The sequence below is a fragment of the Schistocerca nitens genome, chromosome 3 (assembly GCF_023898315.1).
Source record: "Schistocerca nitens isolate TAMUIC-IGC-003100 chromosome 3, iqSchNite1.1, whole genome shotgun sequence".
NCBI classification, from domain to species: domain Eukaryota; kingdom Metazoa; phylum Arthropoda; class Insecta; order Orthoptera; family Acrididae; genus Schistocerca; species Schistocerca nitens.
Window position 1 is genome coordinate 663,518,939 of NC_064616.1, and position 26,847 is coordinate 663,545,785.

At 38.2% G+C, this 26,847-nt stretch overlaps 1 protein-coding gene across 3 annotated transcripts in view; it reads left to right on the plus strand.

Moving 5' to 3' along the window:
- LOC126249700 (spindle assembly abnormal protein 6 homolog) overlaps positions 1–26,847 on the plus strand; it is a 256,468-nt gene that overhangs the window by 178,709 nt on the left and 50,912 nt on the right. For all 3 annotated transcript variants that reach the window (XM_049951376.1, XM_049951377.1, XM_049951378.1), the window contains one exon: positions 11,911–12,118. In XM_049951376.1, the coding sequence (XP_049807333.1) occupies positions 11,911–12,118 (208 nt within the window). The remainder of the gene's footprint in view (positions 1–11,910; positions 12,119–26,847) is intronic.

The following is a 26,847-nucleotide window of genomic DNA, read 5'->3' on the forward strand; positions in this document are numbered from 1 at the left end:
AGAAGTTTCCCTTTTTCGCCCTTTGCTTACTACCTTTTCCCAGCACCCTATCTCTCTTTCCTCCTTTAGCCTACGTAATTCCAAATTCACGTTTTCTAATTCAGCTCTAATGGCACAAATTTTTGACTACAGTTCAGCAATTTTTCTGTCCTTTCTACATAATCTACATTGCCATTGAAGAGTTTCATTATCTACCTCTGTTACCTCGCCACTACATTCGCCCCAATGAAACAGTAACCTACAGTCTTCACAGAACACTCCCTCCTTCAGATTTTTTACGGCAACCACCACATTTGTCACACATGGCTTGATAATAAAAATTACACAAAAGCAGAGAACAACTTGGCAAAAGAGCACTTAAGTTTTGTAGCCTGTACTAATACGTAACTAACACTAATGTAAACAAACTTTAAAACTTACTTTTGAAAGTTTTAACTAGGCCTAACTACCTAAACTCTGTATGACAGACACAAATTAATTTAACTTTGAGCTGCTAAGTCTAGTAAGAAAAATAAAGATCTACACTTGCTCGAAATTTACACCTAAAGTGTAAACAAAACTAATGACTATTGGCCTTTACGAAATACTTTGTTCTCAATCTAAATATGTTTAGAAAAGCGAAACCTTCAATAGATAGCCTAGCAAAGAAGTAAATGCACTAGTCTAAAATGCAATATTGACTAAATTAGCTCTTATTTCAATATTAATCACTTAACTTAGTGAGAGCATCGTGACGTGCGTCTGCCAGAGATGTGATCCAAGATGTGGGGTATCTTATTTTGGTGTATGGGATAACATACTTGTGGTGTTACTTGTACAGACGAAAGTTAAAAATAGTGATGAACCATGCTGCTTTGAGGTGGTTACGAAATAGTCCATAACCCAGGGAAGAAGCACAAAAATGTGGACAGGTTAACCAGGAAGACAGCAGTTGTACAACCAGTAGGTCAGGACCTTTGGGAATGGCAAGTAGTACACAGTGCAGATGAAGAACGTAGACAGTATGGCAACCAACAGCAGTTTACTATGCACGACAGATTAGTATGTAGAGAAATGAAATTTAGTGCCACAGGTGGTGATGCTAGCAGAATTGAAGCAGAAAGTGTTACGTAAAATGTGTGATCACTGCTTATCAGGCCAAGGGGAATGAAAGGCAATAAATTAGTGTGTGGCAGAAAAGTACTGGATGAAGGGTAGGAAGAATGATGAAAGTTCCTGGCAGATTAAAACTGTGTGCCAGACCGAGACTAGAACTCAGAACCTTTGTCTTTCGTGGGTAAGTGCTCTATCAACTGAGCTTCCCAAGCACAACTCGTGACCCATCATCACAGCTTCAATTCTGCCAGTACTTCGTCTCCTACCTTCCAAACTTCACAGAAGCTCTTCTGCGAACCTTGCAGAACTAGCACTCCTGGAAGAAAGGATACTGCAGAGACATGGCTTAGCCACAGCCTGGGGGATGTTTCCAGAATGAAATTTTCACTCTGCAGCAGAGTGTGCGCGGATATGAAACTTTCTGGCAGTTTAAAACTGTGTGCCAGACTGAGACTCGAACTTGGGAGCTTTGCCTTTCGCGGGCAAGTGCTCTACCAATTGAAGCTGTGATGACGGGACGTGAGTTATGCTTTGGTAGCTCAGTTGGTGGAGCACTTGCTTGTGAAAGGCTACGATCCCGAGTTCAAGTCTCGGTCCAGCACACAGTTATAATCTGCTAGGTAGTTTCATATCAGCACACACACCACTGCAGAGTGAAAATTTCATTCAGAAAGAATGAAGTCGATTGGTTTTTCAGAAATTGCATGGCTTATACACAGTGCAAGGGCTTACATTGTAAGCAGGTGCTGTTGTCGAGACTGCCAGAAGCAACGGAATCATTTAGTTTCATTGGGATGGACGTGTTAGGCCCATTCAACTGAACATCAGCAGGTAATCGTTGTGTGCTGACCATGATGTATCATTTTTCTCATTGAATTGAGCTGGAGCTGATGCCAGACAAATGGGCAGTCAGTCAGTCAGTCAGTCAGTCAGTCAGTCAGTCATAGTCATAGTCATACAGGCGTTGGTTAATGGCTGGATATTGAAGTTTGTGGTGCTGGATACAATAATTATGGTCCAGGGGTTGAAATCCATGTCAGACTTGATGAGAGACATGTCAGTTGTGAAAAGTAAAATAAAAAAAAAGTTGAAAATTAGTCCACTTCTCCTGGAATCTAACAGGAGGACAGAGTGAGTTCATAGGACAATTGGAAAAATGCTTAGCTATTACATGAGGGCATACTATTCGAACTGTACATGTATTTAGCCTTGATAGTTAGTGGGTACAACTCAAAAGTGCACACTAGCATGGGTGGGGTTGCTGCCATTCGAGGTTGTGTATGCAAGGTGTATACAACCCGGGACAACCGGGAAATCCAGGAAAAACCCTGGAATTTTTTCATCCGGGAGAAAACTGGGAAAAACCCAGGAATTTTTTGGAATTCCGGGAATTTTTCATTGTTTTAGCTTTCAGTTAAAGTTTTGTAATTTTAACTGGTAAGAATTGATTCTCTAGCAAGGAATGTTACTGTATCCTGCTATTGGAGAATGATACTGCAGAATAAAATATAAGCGAGAGGAAAAAAATAAAACTTTAGTGGCAAAGGAAATGCGCAATTTACAACAACAGAACACCGAGCACGCACAAGCGTCTGCAAATAGTAAAAATATGTCAAAGGCCGTAGGGCGAAGACTGTGTAATTCTTCGTAACAATAAACTGCTTGCTATGAGCATGACGTCACAACTGTTCACATTAGGTTCCTTTGACCAGTTGCCAGCGGGCTGATGCGCATGCGAAGTTGACTCGCTTATGAGCAGAACCTTCTCCTGCCTACTGCTACTTGAAGTGTGGCTGTTAGCTGTATCGGCAGTGGCAGTAAGCAGCCAGATGCAAACGAGAAAATTTTTTCTCGCATGCCGTAGCTGCCAGATTCGCGCATGCACAGAATTGTCTTGAGTTGTAGTGGGGAGGGCGTTAGTCTCCATGTGAACCGTGTTTGCGTTGAGTGATTTCGCTGCTTCTCTTCGTTTACAGCTCCCACGTCAAATGAAAACAAAACGGATTTCTGTGGTCGGAAGTTATGTGAATTAAAATACATTCTAATAATTACAGAGGACAGAAATATATTATTAGTTTCAGTTTTCTGATTTTATTTTGTTTCAGAGTTATTAGCAGTCAAACATTAATTGCCTTGCAGAACAAAGAAGTTATTTTTGCAAGTTTGCTAAAGAAATTTGGCTTTATTGATCTTTCCGCTGAGGCAATCATTTTATTTGAAATGAAGTGTTTCATTCCACAGTGTTGGCTAGTTTGAACTGTTTTCTGAATTTCAAGTGCACGTTTTCATAATCTGCCATGTATGGCATTATGCCATAATAAAGAACCAAAATGAGATTGGAGAGTACTGGTATTCCAAGAAAATTTACATCCCAAAAACCAAACTGAAAAGCTTAATATCAGATGGGACCTACTTCATTGTGAATCTGGAAAAAACCAATGTGCACTTCAAGCCGAATTATGCATTTTAGCATGGTTTACGAAATTATGATGCTCTTGGGAGTATCCTCTGATGCCCTGTTTCTTTTATGGTGTCTTGTAAGCTCTCTTAGTGCTTTATACATACGAACATGTGGGCTTCCTACACCACTGCAGCTGCGTACGCGCAATAATGCCTATTTTCTGGCACTCTCTGGCAACTGGTAAATCGAACCTATTTGTAACAGTCTCTGGATTGTATTGCGAATGGTGGTTCAAAAAGCGTTACTTTCAGAGTAAATTTCTTTTTACGCATGATGAATTATGTTTCGTGTGAGAACGTGGGATGAATTTGTAAATCAGAGCGTTTAAAACTGAACACTTTGAGGACCAGTCACTTACAAGAATTTCGAGCCCAGACATTTATGTCATAATTTTAAGTGTACTGGCACATTTGTGTGATGTATCTTAAAATATAACACATACAAAAAAGAACTATGTTACATGTGAAAGCTTAGCTTCTGTTGTAGCTTGTTAATCTTAGAGACCAATATTATATATGAAAACTTAGCTTGTCTTGTAGCTATACTATGTATATTAAGGTAAACTTACTGTTAACTTTTCCTCTTTGTGTGTTCGCACTACATAACCAGTGATCTTGCTATTGGCTGACTATAATGTGTCCTATGCTTTGAATAGCTGCTGTCATCGGCTGGCGAGATCACAAGGCTTGAGATATGATATGGCTTACAAAAGGACATCACAACCTCAGTTTCTACACTCCGGAAACTAACGCGCTGTGTTTGGTGCAATCCGAATTTATACTTTCGTAATACAAAAATATGCAGCATATATGTTGCTGCAAATCAAAGGTCTTTCCAAAACTTCTCTTCCCCGTCTTTACTTTTTTTTCCGGGAAGTTCCACACGAGTGTGTAAAACGTTAACCATTCAAAGGATTGATAAGTTTTACAGTTCCGAGGGAAAATACACGGAAAACCTACTGTCACACAGCACGGAAAAATTGTATTTTCGCCCGGGAAAAAGCATGTTTTTTAAACGGGATAACCGGGAATTTTTTTTCCTTGTCCCCGTGTACACCCTTTGTATGGAAAGAAGGTACCATCACCATTCAACATCGTAATAAGCCAGAAAGGAGGCAGGAATGGTGGTGGTGGTCGGTGGGGGGGGGGGGGTGGCATCTGTCCAGGAATTTCCAAGATCGGTGAGGAAAGTGTGGAGAAGCAGGAAGAGGCAGTGAAGAGAGTGGGGATGTTGCCTCAGTATAAAGAAGGCCAGTGGGTGATTTATATAGCCCATATACTCTGAAGGAAAAGCAAAGTAGTTTGTAACATGGTACCAGGGCCCATACCAAGTAACTGAAAACACATCACCAGTAAATGTAAAGCTGCAGCATTCAACAAGGTCAACAATTGTGCTTAGTGGACGGCTGTGATCATTCAAGTGTACACCAGAGGCAATTCCTTGAGATATATTAGTGAGAGCAAGGAAAGAGGCAAAGAAGAAAAGAAGAGGAAGCAGAAGAACGAGCAACAGAAGTGGTATCGATGCCAAGGAAATAACTGATATGTATTGTGATTTCTGAATATTGTTCTTTTGTATATAGCATAGGGGATTAGTGTTGTTTTAGATAAGGTTATGTGCTTGCGTTAAGATAGTCTTTATTGTTGGGGTGGCAAAATATGCAGTTCAGAGACAGCAGGCTTCTGAGTGGAGAAGAGGTGATATTGATCCCTATCCATATCAGGTTGCCGTACTGGAGAAGGGCCAGAAAGAAGAATACTACAAGGTGTACAGCTTTGCTTCTGCTGTTTTTCCCACAACATTTGAGGCTTTAATGAAGCAAATTGTTTACACATGTATCATTCAAAGTATTTTCCATTACTGGCCACTACTTTCTCCCATCTTTCGGGCAGTGTACGAATCCTGCGTCGAAAAAATTGTTCATCTTTTGAAGCGATCCACGAATCGATCCAATTTGTGACTTCATGAGATCGAAAGTGTTGGTCAGACAGGCCATGCGCCATTGATCTAAACAGGGATAGTCAGAGGGAGCAATATCTGGAGAATATGGCGGGTGGGGTCGGACTTCCCATTCTAACGTTTCCAAGTACATTTTGACCACTTTTGCAACATGGAGTTGAGCGTTGTCATGCTGCAAAATCACTTTATCGTGCCTTTCGCTGTATTGCAGCTGTTTCTTTCAATGCTCTGCTCAAATGCATTAATTGCATTTGATAACGAGCACCTTTGATTTTTTTCACTTGATTTTAACAGTTTTAACACCTCATAGTACACGACGCCGAGCTGGTCCCACCAAGTGCACAGCATGATCTTGGAGCCGTGAATATTTGGTTTGGCCGTCGACGTGGAATCGTGGCTGGGATATCCTCATTTTTTTTTGCGTTTAGGGGTATCGTAATGAACCCATTTTTTGTCCCCGGTCACAATGCAATGCAGAAATCCTTTCCGTTTTTGCCTCTGAAGCAACTGTTCACAACCACACAAATGCCGTTAAACGTCTCTTGGTTTCAGCTCACATGGGACACAAGTTCCTTCTTTCTGCAGCATGCTCATAGCCTTGAGACATTTTGAAATGGCTTGATGTGTCACTCCCACTAATCGTGCCAATTCTTCTTGAGTCTGACGCAAGTCTTCACTCAGCAATATCTCCAATTCTGCGTCTTCGTAAACATACTCTTCTACCACTGTGCCGGTCTATGACGTTAAAATCACTGTTCTTGAAGCATTGAAATCACTCAAGACACATTCTTTCACTAATAGCATCCTTACCATATGTACTTGAGAGCATTCGATGAGACTCAGCTGCTGTTTTCATCATATTGAAACAAAACAGTAACACCTCCCGCACATGACGAGAATTAGGTTTGTAAATTGACATTTTCAATCAAGAACAACTATATGATGAAGACACGAAACGACTAATGTTTGAATGAGGTTATGTTGACCAAGATCCGAGCTAACTGCCTGACGTCTGCGATCTGTTTCTTTCGACCGCTACTTACCATTGTCGCCACCTATTGGCCAATGGTGGAAGCAAAGGTGTACACCTTGTAGTTTTGGCATTCCTATACCTCTTCACTGGGGGCGCTGCAAGATCATCACCTGAATGATGGAGTTCTGTTTTCTACACAACCAGATGTAGTGGTGTTATCCACCCACAGGTGGCTATTAAGTTTAGTGTTTAATGTATGGGAGTTGCAGAATGAAATTAGGAGGCTGGAGGAGGATTTCTCATGGGAGGGTGGCCGAAAACCAGAAAACGCGAAATATCGGGAATTATCAGGTAATTTCATGCAACCGGGAAATATCAGGTAATTTCATAAATATCAGGAAACTTTTTTTGTGACTACAGCAATGTAGTCTATGGACTTCAGCTGGAAGCTTACCGGCCATAATGGTTTGCGACAATAACGTAATTGTTGAGATCTGTAGTTGTGCTTATTGTTGCTGTATGTTTATGAGGCTTCTTATCTGCATAGACCCATTAGTTTCATTTCATATTTTGTATTACAAATAAGTACAGTTTCTGAGAAAGACCACCCTCTCTATAATATGCTTTTGAAAATCCTTCTTACTTCCCTGTGTCATTTGCACCGTCATTTATATCATCGAGTGAATATTGTAACAGTAAAAATGTCATAAATCTTTTTCAGACTATTGCATTCAGCATGATATCGTGTTTTAAAAGCTGTTGGTTGACTGGCTCAGGTTTGAAAATTTGGACAGAAGTTAGAAACAATTCTAAGAGCGCAAAATGCAGGCTGTGCAATGTGAAATTTTCTTTAAGTAATATGGGTAGAACAGCTGTCAAAAGAGTGATGCTAAAGCATGAAAACATATTAGTAATGTCGAAATCTACAAAAATACCACTACTCGTGAAAGTTTTTGAACTTGCCTACAACATGCTAGTACTGAGACAAACATGATTCGTCAGAAAAATTAACCATCTCATACCGTCATAAATCAAGAAAATGAAAAACAGATTCAGAAATCACAAAATACAGTCAGCTCCTTTCTTCTCAGAGAAGTAGTAAACTGTACAGAAATACTCTGGTATATTTAGACATTAATAACTTGCAATTCAATGTGCTCGGCTGGAAGTCGTGTACAATAATTAAAAAACAGTGATAGTGAAATAGCCAGAAGAATGGTACAACAGTGAACTGAAATTGCGTACGCAGTTCTTTATGAGATTGCTATTTATTATAAAGATAAACTGAGGGAATCTATTACTTCTTGTAATCATTTTGTTATAGGATTTGATGAGCCACACAGTAAAGTTTGTCAAGAACTCATGTGGATCTATGTCAGATTTTAGAGCAAGCGCTTCTGATCTTCGTCTATCATTCAAGGAAACACTTCTACCTCTTTATGCCTTAATAAAATTTTACACGTGTCAATGGATGGACCAAATGTAATCATAAATTTTTCAGACATCTGAAATCCAACCTGCAGTCTACTAAACAAATCAGTGATCCAATGATACTTCATATGGGCAGTTGCAGTCTTCATTTCATGAATGGTGCATTTAAATGTGGAATTGAAGTCAATAATTGGGATATTATTCAGTCTTTCAGGTCAGTTTATTATCTGTTAAGACTTATCGACTCATTGTGCACAATTAACAGAATATTCAGGATCAAATCCTTATCCTAAAAAATGTGCAGTCTGTTGGGTGGAAAATGAAAATGTTGCTGCTCGTGGTATTAAAATTATTTGGAATTTTTTAAAAAAATGGTGGAGGGTTTACAGTGTGATAAAGAACTGACTAGCACCAGCTACAGAATTGTAACTGGGGCTCTTTCAGACCATTTCTTGCCAATGAAATTAGAATTCTTTTGGTCATTAGCAACTGAGTCACAACCATTCTTACATGAATATCAAACTAATGCTCCTATGGCACTGTTTTTGCATAGCTCTTTTGTGACAGTTATTCAAAATATAATGCAGATGTACTGAAGTCTGATTCCTTATCAAGTACAGACTTAAAATTTGGTGCAAAAAAACTTTCAAAAGAAAGCTATCAAAGAATTAAAAAATAATGGTCACTGATCTTTCGATTTTACAATTTACGAAAGATACCACAACTGTTTTCTTAGCTTTTATGGAAAAATTGTTGATGTGATCACCTTAACTGGATAAGCTTACTAAAGCAGTCTCATGTTTTCATCCAAGTCTTGTACATTTTGCTAAAGTCAGAAGTGGAAGACTGAAAGTCATTTCACTATTTTGAATGAAAATAATTGGATCTGTTGTATTGCAGCTGATGAAATTACTTGAGATTGCAACAGTTTGTTCTCAACCTTTGGCCGAAAAACTTCTGAAAAATTTTTCACAGGCTAACAGGTGCCTAGATCATTTTTTGAGTGAATCCCCAATTATTAGTGAAACTGTTAAAGATAGTTTTGACTTTGTCATGGCAATCTAATATTGAAAGAGGTTTATCAGTCAATTCTGAATGCTTAGTTGAGAATATGAAAAATGAAATGTTAATTGCTCAACAATTAATATATATGACTATCCAGCTGTTGCAACACTTGATGTTCCAAAATCTTTTTCATTCTTACCAGAACTCACATTCAAAACTATGAGAAGAAACTGAATGTCAGAAAAAAGAAGCTACAGCAACTGAATCAGAAGTTCTGAAAAGAAAACTTGTAGAAATTGAAGAGAGGGAAAAAAAATGATGTGGGATCAGAAAAGCTAAACTTTTAGCTGAGATTCAAGCTATTGATGTGTGATGTAAAAATCTTCAATAATTTGATCTACCAGATATTAAAATTTTAATTGTGCTAGTTCATACTACACGTTTTAGCTTAAATTGTATAAGAGTGTTAAATTGCTTATAAAATACCAACTATGTTAATGTAATAAAAATGAATAAAATAAAAAAAAACTATTTAAATAAACAAAGTTGAATGTGTCTCCTTAATTTTTGTGAATTTTTTACAAGATTTGATTATTGGTAGTTAGAAAACAATTAAAACTGTCTTTATAATGGGAATACAATTTTCAGAATCAGGTAAAAGTATTAAAAAGTTTGCTGGAAAACCTGGAAATATTAAGGAATTTTTTAATCATTTCTTTGTGGCCGCTCTGCATGGGTGCAACAGTTAGCAGATAATGGGAGAAGGCTGAGAGAGGTCTCAAAGGAGCAAAGACAGTTGCTCAGGGCATATGCATGATTACAGGAGCAGACGCAGAAGGTGATAGTAATGGTACTGCGCAATTCTAAGAGAGTAAGAAGGGGCTGGGGGTAGTCACCATATGCCTAATTCGTGAGATTGTGATGGGTTGGAGCACATGCAAAACAATTTTTCAGAACTAAAACAGAGGGATGTCCTTGCTGAAAAGAGGTGACCATTCCTGAACTGTATATTCAGAGAGCATTTTTACATTGGATACACTTAGTATATGACGACGTAGTAATGGTTGCTAGTTGTTATGAGCAAGGGAAACTCATAGGGGCAAAACATTTAGAGTTGCGAGGTAGTGGAATGTTAATCAACAGGACTATATGTGATATTACGGGACCTATGTTTCCCTTACCTGCTGTGATGACGGAAGTTACTCTGTTGAACGAGACATAGCCACAGCTGTATTGGCCAGATGAACCCGTAGAGATGTTGTCAAAAAAAATCTTACCTTCCTTGACACCTGGGAACTGAGCCTGGATTGTTCACAAAGTTGGATGATAGCAGAACAGGAGGGGTGAATCACTGTAGAACAATTGTTGCAGCATGTGGAAAAGTATGAGGAAAGTAGATGTCAGGCAGCCATGACCTTCAGTGTCACAGTTGGTAGTGCCGTAGTGACTGATTTTGCTCTGGGAAGCTCTGATGTATGTGAAATGATGAGCCATGCAAAAACCTGATCCAAAGGTAATTAAAGTTGCCATAGACTGGATCCCCCAAGCGAAGGATGGAAGATAGATTTACCAAATTGCTGATTAATATAGTAATGGTGTAGCAGTTAAGAGTAGCCCATTTAGTAGTACAAGCTAGTTTTACAAATTAAGAGTGAAGGTAATTACAGTAGAGACCAAGCCAGATAAAGATCAGAGGGACTGGCTCTTCTTTGTGGTGGGGGGGCAATGTAGTGTTGCTACCCAGTCTTTGCGCAAAAGTAATGAAAAGTACTGAGAAAGCTGCTGTAAAATGTAGCATTAGCAGCTGCAGGCTATTAGGCACCATATTGGTGACATGTGGCTCACAATAACGGACACACAAGGGGCTGTGAGACCAGTAAAAGAGAATAAAACACTAAACTGCAATGTACAGTAGTAACCACATAGCAAGCGGGTCAATGTCACAACACCAGGCACAGCCTCTTTTTTTATGGGTGACATGTCTAGGCAACAGATTTTTGTGAAACAAATGTGCACCAGAAGCATATAAATAAGTATGAATCTTGATGCAAGGGCACTTCTCCTCACCAGAAACCAGCAGCACCAAAACACGAGAGCTACGCTGGCAAGTGAGACAACTGGACATTGCCAGCAGCAGCCATGGGTTGAAGACCAGGCTTTGCTTGTGACCAGCACTAAGTTCTTTGAGGGACTTGGTGTCACAGCCCTGCCAGTCTGCCATCTGCATTTGCTGATGTTGATGCTAAGTTCCTGAGATTCCTCAGCTGCTGTCCTACTCCTGTCACAGGACAGTGAGTTGAATCCTATGCACAGCAGTCTCCATGCGCCGCCATGCTGGTGCTTGCAGAACAAGAGGTCGTCTGCACACCATGCCGCCGAGAGGAGTAGCACGCTACTGACAACAGTTGTGGTCTCCAGAGGCTACTGACCTACCGTGGTCCTACTTTCAGCATCATGGGGTGTCTGCTCAACATCCAAGCAAAAGCCACCACTCATAAGCCAGCGCTGGCCAGAGATGGCAGAGGAGGCGGTGTGCTTTCTTGCTGACTTGTGGCACATCATGTATTGGAGTCAAATAAAGTCCTTCTTTACTGTCAGCGATGTTTCCACTGGACACTGTAGCTTACAACAACAACAACAACAACAACAACAACCACCTCCACCTCCACTACTCACCACTCTGACTTTCCAGTAGAGTCAAATTTTGGTAGTAAACAATCTGACATGACTATTTGACTATAAATTTTTACTGGGTTTGTTCATTATGTATTTCAGTTTGTACACATGGTGCAATAAATGTTAGAATTCTGTGGCTGCTAGTGATCTCCATTTGTATAACCAAGTATGAATTTTCTGCTTTCCATTTTAAGAAGGAAATTTTAACTTAATATTTCAGTGGCACCCAAACATAAGTTATCACAATTTCCACTACAAATGAAAAGATGTCAATGTTTGTGTTAGTTTGATGAGATCCTTTGTTTTGCAGTGTGAGAAAGCTGCAGAGCTAATGGGCAGTCAGGAGAAGGCCTTGGAAGATATGAAGAAACTTTTGTCAGATTATCAAAAAGAGAAGGAAGATATTGTGAAAGAGAATAAATCTCTGACTGCAACTGTTAAGGAACTGAGAGAAAAAATAGAAAGCATGAAAATGGAGTTAACTGAGAAGGACAACAACTTGAAAAGCTCAGAAAGTGGTGAGTTCAACCAGTATAGCTCTTATTAATCTGCTGGGGTATCCTTATGCATTTTACCATTTATTACTGTTTCGATTCTTATTTAGGATGGTGGTGCTTCAAACCCCCACCCAGATTTAGATTCTCAGTATTGCCTTTGCAAGGTTGCACTCAATTTCCTTCCCCATTCTGAACATATGTACAGTCTCTAATGATTTTATCATTGATGGGGGTGTTAAACCCTAAATTTTCTTCCTTCCTGCCTTTCTTCCTTCATGGAGCATCTGCCTACGAGGGAAGTGTGGGTAGGAGGATACCTGCTCTCAGAAGTGAGTAAACTAAACAAGAATTGCAGCTTCAAACTGTCCTTTCTGTTAGCTTTTAAGCATTGTGACTGACTACCCTCTAGTGAAGTGTCGCAGTGGTTCACGCACAGTTCTCACATTCGGGAGGTGCATTTAAAATACCTGTTCAGCCAGTCAAATTTATGACTTCCATGGTTTCTCCAAATTGCTTGTGACATGACACAGTTGGTTCCTCTGAAAAGATCATAGTTGATTTCTTTTCCAAATCCAAACTTGAGCTCTGTTTCTAATGATCTCATCAGCAGTGAAATAGTAAATGTTAATTTTCCTTTCTTCTTTTTGATTTTCTGCATCTAACATGGTCTGATGCTGTCAAGACATCTGATACACAGCCACAGCCGTGTGGTCTAAGGCGCCTTGCCATGGCTCGTGCGCTATCCCCGTCAGGGGTTCGAGTCCTCCCTCGGGCATGGGTGGGTGTGGTGTCGTTAGTGTAAGTTAGTTTAAGTTAGATTAAGTGGTGTGTAAGTCAAGGGACCAATGACATTAGCAGTTTTGTCCCATAGGAATTTACCACAAATTTCCAAATTGCTGATACACAACTAGAACTCTTATTCAGCAACCTTAAAACAAGCATGTGTTGTCTCATGAAATGCATTGCAACCATGTTCAGAGTTAAATAATTAAAAACTATTATTTATTAATTATGCATCTAATTTATAACCTATTACAACACTGGCTACACATATTGTACGGTTCTTGTCTCTTCTCTAGGTTCACGGTACATTTGTGGATATCTAAATGTACTTGGGCTTCACGAATATTGTTTCATGCGACTTTATAACATTACACAATAGGTTTTTAAATAAACTTTTGTCCTCCACTGGCCGTTACATTCACAATGGTCAACTGTTTACTATAAGGCTTGAATATATGAGACAGTCAGAAACTCTTGAATAATTTAATGTAAGTAGTGGATGCGCTGAAGGACTTGATAAAATCATTAAAGGGTGCAACATTTAAGAAAAGCAGCATAAACCAGGTTCTTGGAAACTAATCTACTATTGCCATCTATCGTGAGTCTAGTTTAATGCAGCTCTCCATCTCTGTTGCACTCCAGCTATCCTCTTCATTTCAGCGTTACTGTGCCATTCCACAGCATTACAGCAACAACTCGTGTCATATGCATCTAGGTGTTCTATAAGTTCATTTTATTATGTTCTTTATTATACATTGTTTCTCATTGACTCATTGCATTACATCATTATTCCTTACTCATTTAATCCCTCTGATCTTCAGCAGTCTCCTTTAACACTGAATTTCAAAGGTTTCTATAATTAAATCCCCCCCCCCCCCCACCCCTCCCTCCTCCTTCCCCCACCTTCTCATTGTCTATGCCTTTCATCACAATAATACAGAACTGTGCTCCAAACATAACTTTTCTTGAACTTTTTCTAGTCTCATGGTTTATTATTATTATTATTATTATTATTATTAATATTATTATTATTTCGTTCCTTTCTCAGACGTTATGTCTGGTTAAAAATGGAAAGTGACACGGACCTTGATCAAGCGTGACTTCCTTTTAACTGTACGGTATATGTTACATTGCATTTAGGAACTTTCGGGTAATTGAACCTGTATCAATAATTACAGATTTCTGTAGTTGTATATATACGTTTGGATGTAGCTGTATTGCATTGATGTACTGGTGGATATTGTGTGGTATGACTCCTGTAGTTGATAGTATAATTGGTATAATGTCAACTTTATCCTGATTCCACATGTCCTTGACTTCCTCAGCCAGTTGGATGTATTTTTCAATTTTTTGTCCTGTTTTCTTCTGTATATTTGTTGTATTGGGTATGGATATTTTGATTAGTTGTGTTAATTTATTCTTTTTATTGTTGAGTATGATGTCAGGTTTGTTATGTGGTGGTGTTTTATCTGTTATAATGGTTCTGTTCCAGTATAATTTGTATTCATCATTCTCCAGTACATTTTGCGGTGCATACTTGTATGTGGGATTGTGTTGCTTTATTAGTTTATGTTGTATGGCAAGTTGTTGATGTATTATTTTTGCTACATTGTCATGTCTTCTGGGGTATTCTGTATTTGCTCATATTGTACATTCGCTTGTGATGTGATCTACTGTTTCTGTTTGTTGTTTGCAAAGTCTGCATTTATCTGTTGTAGTATTGGGATCTTTAATAATATGCTTGCTGTAATATCTGGTGTTTATTGTTTGGTCCTGTATTGCAATCATGAATCCTTCTGTCTCACTGTATGTATTGCCTTTTCTTAGCCATGTGTTGGATGCGTCTTGATTGATGTGTGGCTGTGTTAGAGGATACGGGTGTTTGCCGTGTAGTGTTTTCTTTTTCCAATTTACTTTCTTCATATCTGTTGATGTTATGTAATCTAAAGGGTTGTAGAAGTGGTTATGAAATTGCAGTGGTGTAGCCGATGTATTTATATGAGTGATTGCTTTGTGTATTTTGCTAGTTTCTGCTCGTTCTATAAAGAATTTTCTTAAATTGTCTACCTGTCCATAATGTAGGTTTTTTATGTCGATAAATCCCCTTCCTCCTTCCTTTCTGCTTAATGTGAATCTTTCTGTTGCTGAATGTATGTGATGATTCTATATTTGTGGCATTGTGATCGTGTAAGTTTATTGAGTGCTTCTTAGGTCTGTGTTACTCCATTTCACTACTCCAAATGAGTAGGTCAATATTGGTATAGCATAAGTATTTATAGCTTTTGTCTTGTTTCTTGCTGTCAATTCTGTTTTCAGTATTTTTGTTAGTCTTTGTCTATATTTTTCTTTTAGTTCTTCTTTAATATTTGTATTATCTATTCCTATTTTTTTTTGTCTGTATCCTAGATATATATAGGCATCTGTTTCTTCCATCGCTTCTATGCAGTCGCTGTGGTTATCCAATATGTAATCTTCCCTTTTAGTGTTTCCCCTTGACTATGCTATTTTTCTTACATTTGTCTGTTCCAAAAGCCATATTTATATCATTGCTGAATACTTCTGTTATCTTTAGTAATTGGTTGAGTTGTTTGTTGCTGCCAGTAGTTTTAGATCATCCATGTATAGCAAATGTGTGATTTTGTGTGGGTATGTTCCAGTAATATTGTATCCATAATTTGTATTATTTAGCATGTTGGATAGTGGGTTCAGAATAAGGCAGAACCAGAAAGGACTTAATGAGTCTCCTTGGTATATTCCACGCTTGATCTGTATTGGCTGTGATGTGATATTATTTGAATTTGTTTGGATATTAAGTGTGGTTTTCCAATTTTTCATTACTATGTTTAGGAACTGTATCAATTTAGGATCTACTTTGTATATTTCCAATATTTGTAGTAACCATGAGTGGGGTACACTACCAAAAGCTTTTTGGTAATCAATGTATGTGAGTGTAGCGACCTTTGTTTAGTTTTAGCTTGATATGTCACCTCTGCATCTCTTATCAGTTGCTCTTTACATCCTCGTGCTCCTTTGCAACAGACTTTTTGTTCTTCATTTATAATTTTGCTCTGTGTTGTATGTGTCATTAATTTCTGTGTAACGACTGAAGTTAATATTTTGTATATTGTTGGTAGACATGTTTTGGAGTGATATTTAGCTGGGTTTGCTGTGTCTGTCTGATCTTTAGGTTTCAGATAAGTTATTCCATGTGTAAGTGTGTCAGGGAATGTGTATGGGTCTGCAATGTAATTGTTAAATAATTTAGTTAGATGTGAATGTGTTGAGGTAAACTTCTTTAGCCAGAAATTTACTATTTTATCTTTTCCAGGGCTTCCAATTGCGCGTAGAATTAATTGCTCGGGTGACTTCATGTTGCAATATTATCACTTCAGGCATTTGTGGTATCATCTTGTATGTGTCTGTTTCTGCTTGTATCCACCGTGCATGCCTGTTATATTGTACCGGGTTTGACCATATGTTGCTCCAGAAGTGTTCCATGTCTATTATGTTTGGTGGATTGTCTATTTTAATGTGTGTGTCATCTATTGTTTGGTAAAATTTCTTTTGGTTTGTGTTGAATGTTTGGTTTTGTTTCCTTCTATTTTCACTTTTTTTGTATCTTCTAAGTCGTTTGGCCAATACTTGTAATTTCTGCTTCTTTTCATCTAATTTCTCTATCGCTTCTTGTTGTGAGATTTTACCTAACCTTTTTTGTTGTTGTTATTATTATTATTATTATTATTATTATTACGTCTGATTGAAACCTGTTGGATCATGCAAGCTCTCCATGCAGCTCCCACTTTGTCCCTGCTTGGGTGGTGACCTCATTCACTGGCAGTACTTCCCATCTGCCAATTTTTTGTCCTGCTGGCTCCAGGGTATGGTTTCAAGTTATTGTCTCAATTTTGTGAGTAAATATTGTTGTTGGGAGCCTGTGGCTATGCCTATAACATTTCAGTCTTCTTTTTCTGATGTATGCTGTGAGATGAAATTATTTTTTGGGGTGTTTTTCAGGATTGTAGTCTGTATCCATTTTCTGTTCTTTTGGTGCTGAGTGTCTCTCCTAGAATTTTGCATTCTACTTTCAGGGTATCCTCCAGATCACCTTTTCTGTGGAGCGTAAGCATTCTGCTAGCTTACAAGTTTCAGGCTAGATAACGATGTTGGAGTGCCTGTTTTTCATGTGTATGGAAATAAATTGTTTACTTTGAATGTAGATTTTTACCATTATCTCTTGTAAGTTTTTGCATCCAAGTTTCCTGTGCTGTTTTCTTTCCCTCTGTAGGTTCAAGGGTTTTGTTTAAATACTTGATGCATGGGATTCACTCGATTTTTCCATACTTTGTGGTCAGTTTTTAAGAAAGATGTTTTGAACAGATGTACTTAGTTTTTGGAAGGATATTTAGAGAAAAATTCTTCCTGCCCCTTCCTTGAGAGTTCACATTTATTCAGTGACTCGGCTGTGATAGCTCACCAAGACATTTGGTTATAATTTTAGGTATTCAAAGTAGTGTGGTTTGTCAATTGTTTTGGTTTTTAATTTATTTTTTCTTACTCTTGTATTATTTTGTCCGAAACCAGATTAAAGAGGATAGGCGAAAGATTGTATTCCTGCCGTACACCGTTTTGATTGGAAATGATTCTAATAAGTCACCCACAAATTTTACTTTGGAGGTTGAATTATGGAGTGTTTGTCTGATGGAAATTAGAGTTTTTGGGGTAGGTTCCTTTTCTTCAAAGATGATAAAAAGGGATTGCCAATTGACTGAATCATATGCCTTCTTAAAGTCCGCAGAGAAGCATATTATCAGACTGTTCCTTTTTGTAGAAATCCTTTTTGCCTTGTATAGCTTTTCCCTTTATGTCTTTATTGCATCTTCATTGTTTATCTAATCTGCTTAAGAGTTGTCAAAATTTGTCATATCTTCAAGTCTCTTGTACTAGTTTAACATTTAGCCATCCAGCATATCCACCTGCTTCATCCACCATTACTTAAGTTTCCTTTTGCTTCATGTGCATTTTGTAGGTACCAGCTATCTCAAGTTCCATTTCATTGAGCATTTGACTCAGTTCCTACCCACTTTTGGCAAGCACTGCTGTATCATCAATGAACTATATTGTGTTGATTTTTTGGCTGTAACAAACTGCCACATTGAAACAGTCTTACGACTCTTGCTGCCTCTTCTATAAGCAAATTAAATATCAGTGGCTACAATTAGCAACCATGTGTGTAGTTTATACCACACCACCAAAGAATGGAAAAAGGTTATTCCAGTTCAACATCTACAGCTACATCTACCTTCCACATTATCAAAAGCTTTCTCCAAATTGAAGAATGTAGTGTTTTTCCTTGCTTTTTCTTAAATCTGCTGTATTATTGAGTGCTGCACTAAGTTTAGTTCTCACATGCCCCTGCTTCTCCGAAAATCAGACTGTTCCTTTCATAATGCACTTTAAATTTTCCTTTCCACATTTTGATAAAGTACCGTTGTCAGTGAAGCTAAAAAATAAATCTCAAGTCCTACTTAAACTGGGGCCGATTTCTAAGAACTGTGTTCTCTAAACTGATGACAGTGAAGTTCATAGAAGGCTTAGCTGTGTAGAACATAAAAAAAGACCTACAAGGGATTTTAGGTCCAACAAACAAATCTATCAGTAGTATTTGGTGTGATGAATAGCAGCTTCATCGATATGTTAGAAGTTGATGCAGATGGATAGGACTAACAATCTTGTAATATTCAGGTTAGTGGTGTGCTGCTTGACACAGTCATGTCGATTAAATATCTAGGCATAATGTTGCAAAGCTATACAAAATTGTATGGATACATAAGGTTTGTTGCAGGGAAGGCGAATGGTTGAGGGATGGCTGACTTTTGTTTATTGCCAGAAATCTAGCAAAATGTATCTCATCTATCATAGAGGCCATGTGTAGAACACAAGTGTTATCCATTCTTGAATACTACTTGAATGTGTGAGATTCCCCACCAGGAAGGTGGATTAAAGGGAGACATTGAACCAAGTCCATGCACCGTACGGTGGCTTACGGAGTATGTATGTATGTATGTATGTATGTATATGTAGATTTAATGGGGACTAAACTAACATCGCCCCATAAATATGTAGTGATGGATGTTAATTTCCTCTGAGAAATGCACGTAATTTCACTTCCAAGACATTAATAACATTGGAAACACCATAAAGGAAATACATCAAGCAGGATAGCAATTACATTAGAATTTCTAAATGCTATCAAAATTTGGTATACTGAAATGTGGAATGACCTAGCAGTTTATGGGGAGCAGTTGAGGGAAGTGACAGAATATGTGAAATAGAATAAATACTATGTTCAACTTCAAGACCTAAGTAGGACAAGCCAGATGTGATGTAATCCAAGAAAATTGGTCTTAACTCCCAGATATAGAGTTTAGTGGCAGTAATATAAATTACCATAAATGTGCAATACAAGCATAGTAATAAAAGTCTTATGTAAGAATAAATATAAAAAAAAGCAGACCTCTTAAATGCCCAATGGTACCGATCGGCCGCCATGTCATCCTCAGCCCTTAGGTGTCACTGGATGCAGACACAGAGGGGCATGTGGTCAGCACACTGCTCTCCTGGCCATTATCAGTTTTCCTGACCGTTGCCGCTACTTCTAAATCAAGTAGCTCCTCAATTTGCCTCACAAGGGCACACCCTGCTTGCCATCAACACTTGGCAGACACAAGGAGTGACCCATCCAAGTGCTAGCCAAGCCCAGCAGCGGTTAACTTTGTTGATCTGACGGGAGCCAGTGTTCCCAGTGCAGTGAGGCCATTGGCAAAAATGAATATTATCATACAAATTCAAACATGTATCTCTAAATATTTGGATTTCATCTAAGTGTCTTATCTTTATATTGCCCATAGGTTAATTAGCTCAGCTTCTCGAAGCCTACCAATAAAATAACACTAGTTGCACCAAGGCATAAACCCCATCGTGAAATGAATGTCAATGGCATGTAAAATATTCATTCCATAAGACTAGAATAAAAATCAAGGCATTAGCACATTTTGCAATGGACAATGGGAAAGGGGGGGGGGGGCTGAATTGAGCTAAAATTTATAGTCTCATAACACATTACAAATAAAAGTAGAATATACGTATAATGACAAAATGGTGTTGCTACCCCAGTCATATAAATTTAGTTGAAATTTTATTCAATAGTATTGGCAGAAAAAGAAGTATATTCCCATAGGACATGAACATAACGAAGTGAATGGCAAACCATGTTCCATGTTCGGAGTTAATGGATTAAAAATTTAATTGAACACATCATAAATCTTGTTACATGGACTGTGAAAAAATGCCGTTTGCTTTCCAACATAAGCAGCACCTACTCTCTCTCTCTCTCTCTCTCTCTCTCTCTCTCTCTCTCTCTCTCTCTCTCTCTCTCTCTGTGTGTGTGTGTGTGTGTGTGTGTGTGTGTGTGTGTGTGTGTGTGGTGTTTTTTATCTTCGGAAACTCTATGGTATTAAGGGGTATCATGCATCATTGTCGCTGCCATCAAAATCATCATCATCGTCATCAACTACAACTCAACATTCACTGATGGATAAAGCCCTACTCTAGAATTCCTCATGTATTTCAGTTTTGAATTAAAAGTATCTGCATGTTTCTGTTGTGTTTTTTCTAATATCATTATTCCATCTTCCAGTTGGTCACCTTCTTGCTCTTTCCTTACCTCTTGAAATCTCCCAAAAACCTGGTTCGAATCCTGCCTCAGGCATGGATGTGTGTGATGTCCTTAAGTTAGTTAGGTTTAAGTAGTTCTAAGTTCTAGGGGACAGATGACCTCAGAAGTTAAGTCCCATAGTGTTCAGAGCCATCATCATCATTTACTCAAAATTTAATGATGGATAAAGCCCTACTCAAAAATTCCTCATGCACTCTGAGCAACTCTCCATTTTTGAATGGTTCTTGCATTAAAAGCCCTTGTCTCACTGTAGTAGAGTGATACAGATAGCACACACTGGCTATGAATTGTTTCACATAAATTGTAACCTTGCTGTAAAAAGTTCTGCTTAGGTCAACAAAAGCACTGCAGGAAAGTTCTACTGCTTTGTTTATTTCCTTTCATGTCCATGTGGTCATTGTCTTAAACTGCTATAAATACGAAACGTCATAAACTGGTTGTATGACTTCATTGTTAATTTGTACTACTTTCTATTTGATATGTTAATTATACATTTTTGTGTTGTCATAATTGGTGTCCAGCACTATTTTCAAAATTTTCTATTAGTTTTTTCATTTGTTATTGGAGTTAACTTGAACTAATGGCAAACTGTACATCGTTAGCATAATGAAGGGTGTTCAGGCATATTTCATGAACACAAATTACTACCTCATTTCCCTAGTTTAAACATCTGAAAATGTCTGTTAGAGATTTTGAGAATAGTTGTGGTGATATGGAATCTCCTTCTCTGCCTCTTCTGTAAATTCTGAAATTTCTCACAATAGTGATGTAGTGTAACAGAAGTTCTGTAGTATTGATGTACACAGAGTCAAACCTAACATGTAACACACATTTTATTTTATGTGTGCATCGAGATACTGAAACAAGCTCTTGAAAAGATGACTACAGTGATATAACACTTGTTATACAGTATTGAAGTTGAATTTTTTCACAGAAGTATCAGATCTGTTGTGCTTTAAACATCACCAAAGGGGCTCTTGTGCCAGGCTTTTGTTACGTGTAACAAGAAGATACTGCTATGCTATTTGGCTAAAATTTATTTTCTCTTGACCCTATTTTATGTGACACAAATACAAGCTCATGTACAATTTTTGTAAATGCAACTACATGCAAATCAGAAAGCATTTGCAGAAACTATTTCAAATGTGTGTACCCCACATGGCATTGTTTATACTGTAAGATCTGTTTCAGATTGCCTTGTCATTCAGTTTCAGCACTTTCCATGGATATTTATGAGAAAAGTTTCAACATCAACATTAACAATTGTTAAATCACTGTACTTGTATTTTCTAGAGCTTTTGAATGCCATTAAAAAAGTAAAGTGTTCCATTAACCATATTGGCTTCAATATTCAGTAAACTCAAGAGTTAAGAATGTTTCTGTTGAAGCAACATTTCGTGTCTCTCTGCATTCTATCATTTGTCAAAAACCTTGTTTCGATGTCTTGAACCATTCATGAAATAAGGTGGGTCTTACATCTTTTGTGAGGCACCTAGTCTATTACTCACTGTACTGACATGGGTAGAGTCTGTGTTTTGTTTCTCAATAGCAGCTAATACAGATTTAGCCCTTAATCTTCTCCATTACTTCTGAAGGATAATTTTATTGATGTGTCCATAGGTCATAAAGAATTGGTTTTGGAATTATACAGTCAACTTCTTGTTCTACATACATGCTCTGCAAGCCATCATACAGTTCATGGCTGAGGGTACCATGTACCACAGTACATCCCTTTTCCTGTTTCACTCACAAATGGAGCAAGGGAAAAATGGCAGTTTATACGATTCCATACAAGCCTTTATTTCTCTTATCTGTGCGGTCATTATGTGAGATGCACATTCGTGGCAGTGGGCTTGTTCTGCAGTTTTTCACAATTGTCTGTTCTCTAAACGTTCTCAGCAGTGTTTCATGAAAATAACATCTCCTTCCTTCCAGAGATCCCTACTTTAGTTAATGGGGAATTTCCTAAATATGCATCTTGATAGAATCTACTGGTAACAAATCTACCAGCACATCTCTGAATTGCTGCAGTGTCCTCCTCCAATTTAACATGGGAGGGATCCCAAACATTGAAGCAATACTCAAGAATAAGTCACATTAATGTCGTGTGTGGTCTCGTTCATCCCTTTTCACCCTAGCCTGCACGCTCATGCGGGTTTAGATTTAAATTTGACTTGGCTCAACTGCATCACTTTTCTGTGTCCCTCCAGACTGCAATGATTGTGTGAGTTCCCAGCTTCTATTTGGCAGCAGTTTTGTGCCATATTATGATCACCAGAGTGCAACAGATGATTTCAAACTTTAATGAGAAGACATAGCTGTGCAACCCTGAGGTACATACTATATATTTTCCTGCAGTTCATTAGTTGAAGGCAATTCCCACATTATTTTTAGCTGTGAATTTTTCATCTAACATATATAAGGTGTCCAAACAAATGCAGGAAGTGCCAATTGGATTTAATACGTGTTTGTATTTTGAGTAGCATGATCGTGCTATGATTTTCAGAACAAACTATCACTATGAGAATATTTTCAGTGTTTTTACTTAAGTTTATGGTTCGTAATATATGAAAATTGGTGCATTTCAAATAAAGTTTTAAAAAATGTTCTGCAAATTCTCCCAGTGAATATAAGTTTACCAATCCCCTTCCCTACAATCGCCTTTATGTGCTCATCTCATTTCATGTTGCTTTGCATCATTTATGCTTAGAATTCAACAGACCTGACCAAGTCAAGCAGGAGATAACGAATATCGTGTTCAGACACTACAGGATTGTTTTTCCTACTCTTTCTTCATTAACTTACATTTTCATGCATTTACAAAAAGCTGTCGTCTGTGACACCAAATATAAATTCTGTGGTCTTTTTCTACAGTCACTCAAAGATGACACTTTGCTGTACACTACAGAGTCATCAGCAAACAGTCACAGACAGCTGCTTCCTCTGTCCGTCAGATAGTTTATGGGTGTAGAGAACAAGCACTTATGCTTTCCTGGGGCAGTCCGGACAACACATTTGTCTCCAATAAATGCTCACCATCTATGGAAATGTACTGGGTGCTATAACAGTAGGTCATCTGTTATCAAAATAACCACTTAACTGAACTGCTTTACTTGCTCATGCATGCCGCCCTTCCACCACTACGGTGTCACCCACGCATCAAGAGTTGCCAATAACAGTAACTAAACCATTAGCGCTATGTGGCAATCAACTAAGCTTGTGATATAAAATGCCTAAATGTAAAGGTGTTGTCCTGTCTGAGAGAGCAATATGATTAGCTTAAAAGAGACCACTCACCAAAAAGAAGAAGTGTTGAGTTGTCAATATGCGCACACCACATGCAAGAATGAAATGGGGCAGACACACACACACACACACACACACACACACACACACACACACACACACACACACACAGAGAGAGAGAGAGAGAGAGAGAGAGAGAGAGAGAGAGAGAGAGAGAGAGAACAGGGTGTTTACGACCCGGGACAACTGGGAGATCCAGGAAAAACCTGGAAATTTTTTCATCCGGGATAAAACCGGGAACTTTTTAGAATTCCGGGAATTTTTCATTGTTTTAGTTTTCAGTTAAATTTTTGTAATTTTGACTGGTAAGAACCATTACTCTAACAAAGGATATTACTGTATCCTGCTACTGCAGGGTGATACATCAACAATAAAACATAAACGAGAAAAAAAGGAAAATAACTTAAATTGTAAAGGAAATGCGCCACGCCATATAAAACGACAACACATAGTCCTCATGCAAGCGTCTGCCAACAGCAAATGTGTCAAAGGCTTTGGGAAGGCTATGCAATACTTCATAACAACAAATTCTCTCCGATGAGCGTGAAGTCACTACTGTTTTACATTTGATTCGTGTTAGCAGTTACGAGCCGGCTCATGCACATGCGCTGTTGAGTTGCGTTTGAGTAGTAGATTCTCTCCCTTCTGGCTACAGGAATGTGGCTGTTAGCTGTGCAAGCAGTCACACCAAGCAGCTGGATGCTACCGGGAAAAGGGGCGCCAAATTCATATTCTCGAGGAAAAAAAATCTTGTTTCACAAAGCGCCTAGCATCCAGCGCACATTGATTTATATGATTTTGAAACGCATCCCTGTTGGTTTTTGAACATGTTTGAACACGTTTTAAGTTCATTTCTGAATGAATTATAAGTTGATTTTTGAATGTGTGCATAGTGTACGTGATGTCTCTGCCAGGGGAATCCCCGTCGCATCTAGAAATAAACTTTCTGCAGACAAAAGCGGATGAGGCTATACCAGCTGAGCGGAGTAATGCCGAACGGATGAATGGCAATCGCTGTCGTATTATGTGGTTGATTGGGTTTCTGAATGATCAGCGTTGTTATAATTACTAGCGAAATCCATAGATTCAGTCTACCAGAATGGAAATAAATGCCTACAGGAATAACAAGTGAGGAAGACTACGTATTATCTTCTCGTTGTATGCAAGAAAATGAAATTTTGACAGAAAATTTTTGGCCAGATCACTACACTAGTAAGGACCAGTTGTACAGTCCCCGGCTAGCAGCCGCTTAAGTTCTATTTTGGAGGTAATGCAGAAAAAGTTTTGTACGAATATGTAACAACTACTAACTGCAGAATAATCGCGGGGTAACTAAACTGGTGATTCTGGCCGGGTTAGTGAAGTTAACCGGCGAACAAATTTTGACAATGGCAGGAATAGCTACAGAATAGGTGATGACAAGATTATTAGAAAGAGGAAGCAGAAGAAACGGGGACATCACACAAATTATGGAAGAATAAGACGATTCCAAATTTATATAAAAATTTCGTAATACTACTTTTCGATCTCATGCTTGAGAAACTGGTACGTATGAATGAAATGTGAAACTATTTCCTAACATAAAGCTTTTTGTTTGTAGTAGGCCTAATAGGCATTTGATATCGGTACTTTGTGAATTATATTCTGTCGTGTTATAAAAATGACCATTTGTGCCAAAGCAGTCTCACTTATTTGGTGTGTGTTACAAAACTGCTGCAATATTAGAAAGGCCTATTTTGTTTTATCTAGCATAGTGACAGAATAGATGTAATCAGATCGAGAAACCACACTAGTCGTGGGTGTTATTTGTATTGACAGCGTTTTCAGTATTAGATAACGAAATTTCAATTTATCATGTGGCAAAATGTTTGACGAACTTTGGTGAGGTAATAGATTCTTGCGCAGAAAGAAAAGCACGCCATGTAAAGCTGTAGCAAGATTAGAGAGAAAAAAATGCTAGGAGGTAAAGATTGAAGAAATGTGTACTTTCTTGCTTGTCTCTTGTCTATATTGGTTTTATGCATCCTATATTTAATTTTGTCACACATAACAGCAAGTTATTAGCTAACAGACAATAAAGAGTGCAAATTTTTTGAAGAGTTCTTGTTCTCTCGATTACAAATAATCCCATCCACTATTAATGGCGAGTTTTTAAAAAAATAAAATAAAAAAGAGGGGCAGGCTGTCAAACCAGCCGACTGGGAGCAGGAGAGGCACCACAGGAAATTTCAATTTCCACTGTCCTGAATATAGTTTGATGGCATCGCTTACAAAATATACACGTTTCAATTCCACAGAGCGAAATACGGTGACGTGCGATAGAAGAATGCTGTATAAAGAGGCATGGCACTGCACTTTGGCACACTTAAGACCAAATAACATGTATTTTCTCGAACACATATGTTTTATGTTTCAAACTTTTCAGAATGATGTGCCCTACAAGATGCACATATTTTTGAAAACTCTAATTTTTTTTTTAGTATTGACCCGGTTTGCAAATATCGTATATCCCGTGGCTGATGGGCAGAGCAGCCTGAGTTATGGTGGGTAGTCTCCACGTGTCCCGTGTTTACGTTTAGTGATTTTGCTGTTTCCCCTTCCTTTACTCTCTTGCAAATGAAAACAAAATGCATATCTGTGGCCGGGAGGTATCAGGTGAATTAAAATACATTCACATAATTACGGAAGGCTAAAATACATTATTAGTTTCAGATTTTATTTTATTTCCACCTTTCTGACAGTCAAGCATTAATTGCCTTGCAGAACAATGAAGTTATTTTTGTGTGTTTGCTGAAGAAATTTGGCTTTTATTAACCTTTTTGGCAGAGACAGTCAATGTATTTGAAACTTCCACAGTACTGGCTAGTTTCAACTGTTCGTTGTGTTTCAAGTGCACGTTTTCATCTTCTAGCACGTATGGCATTAT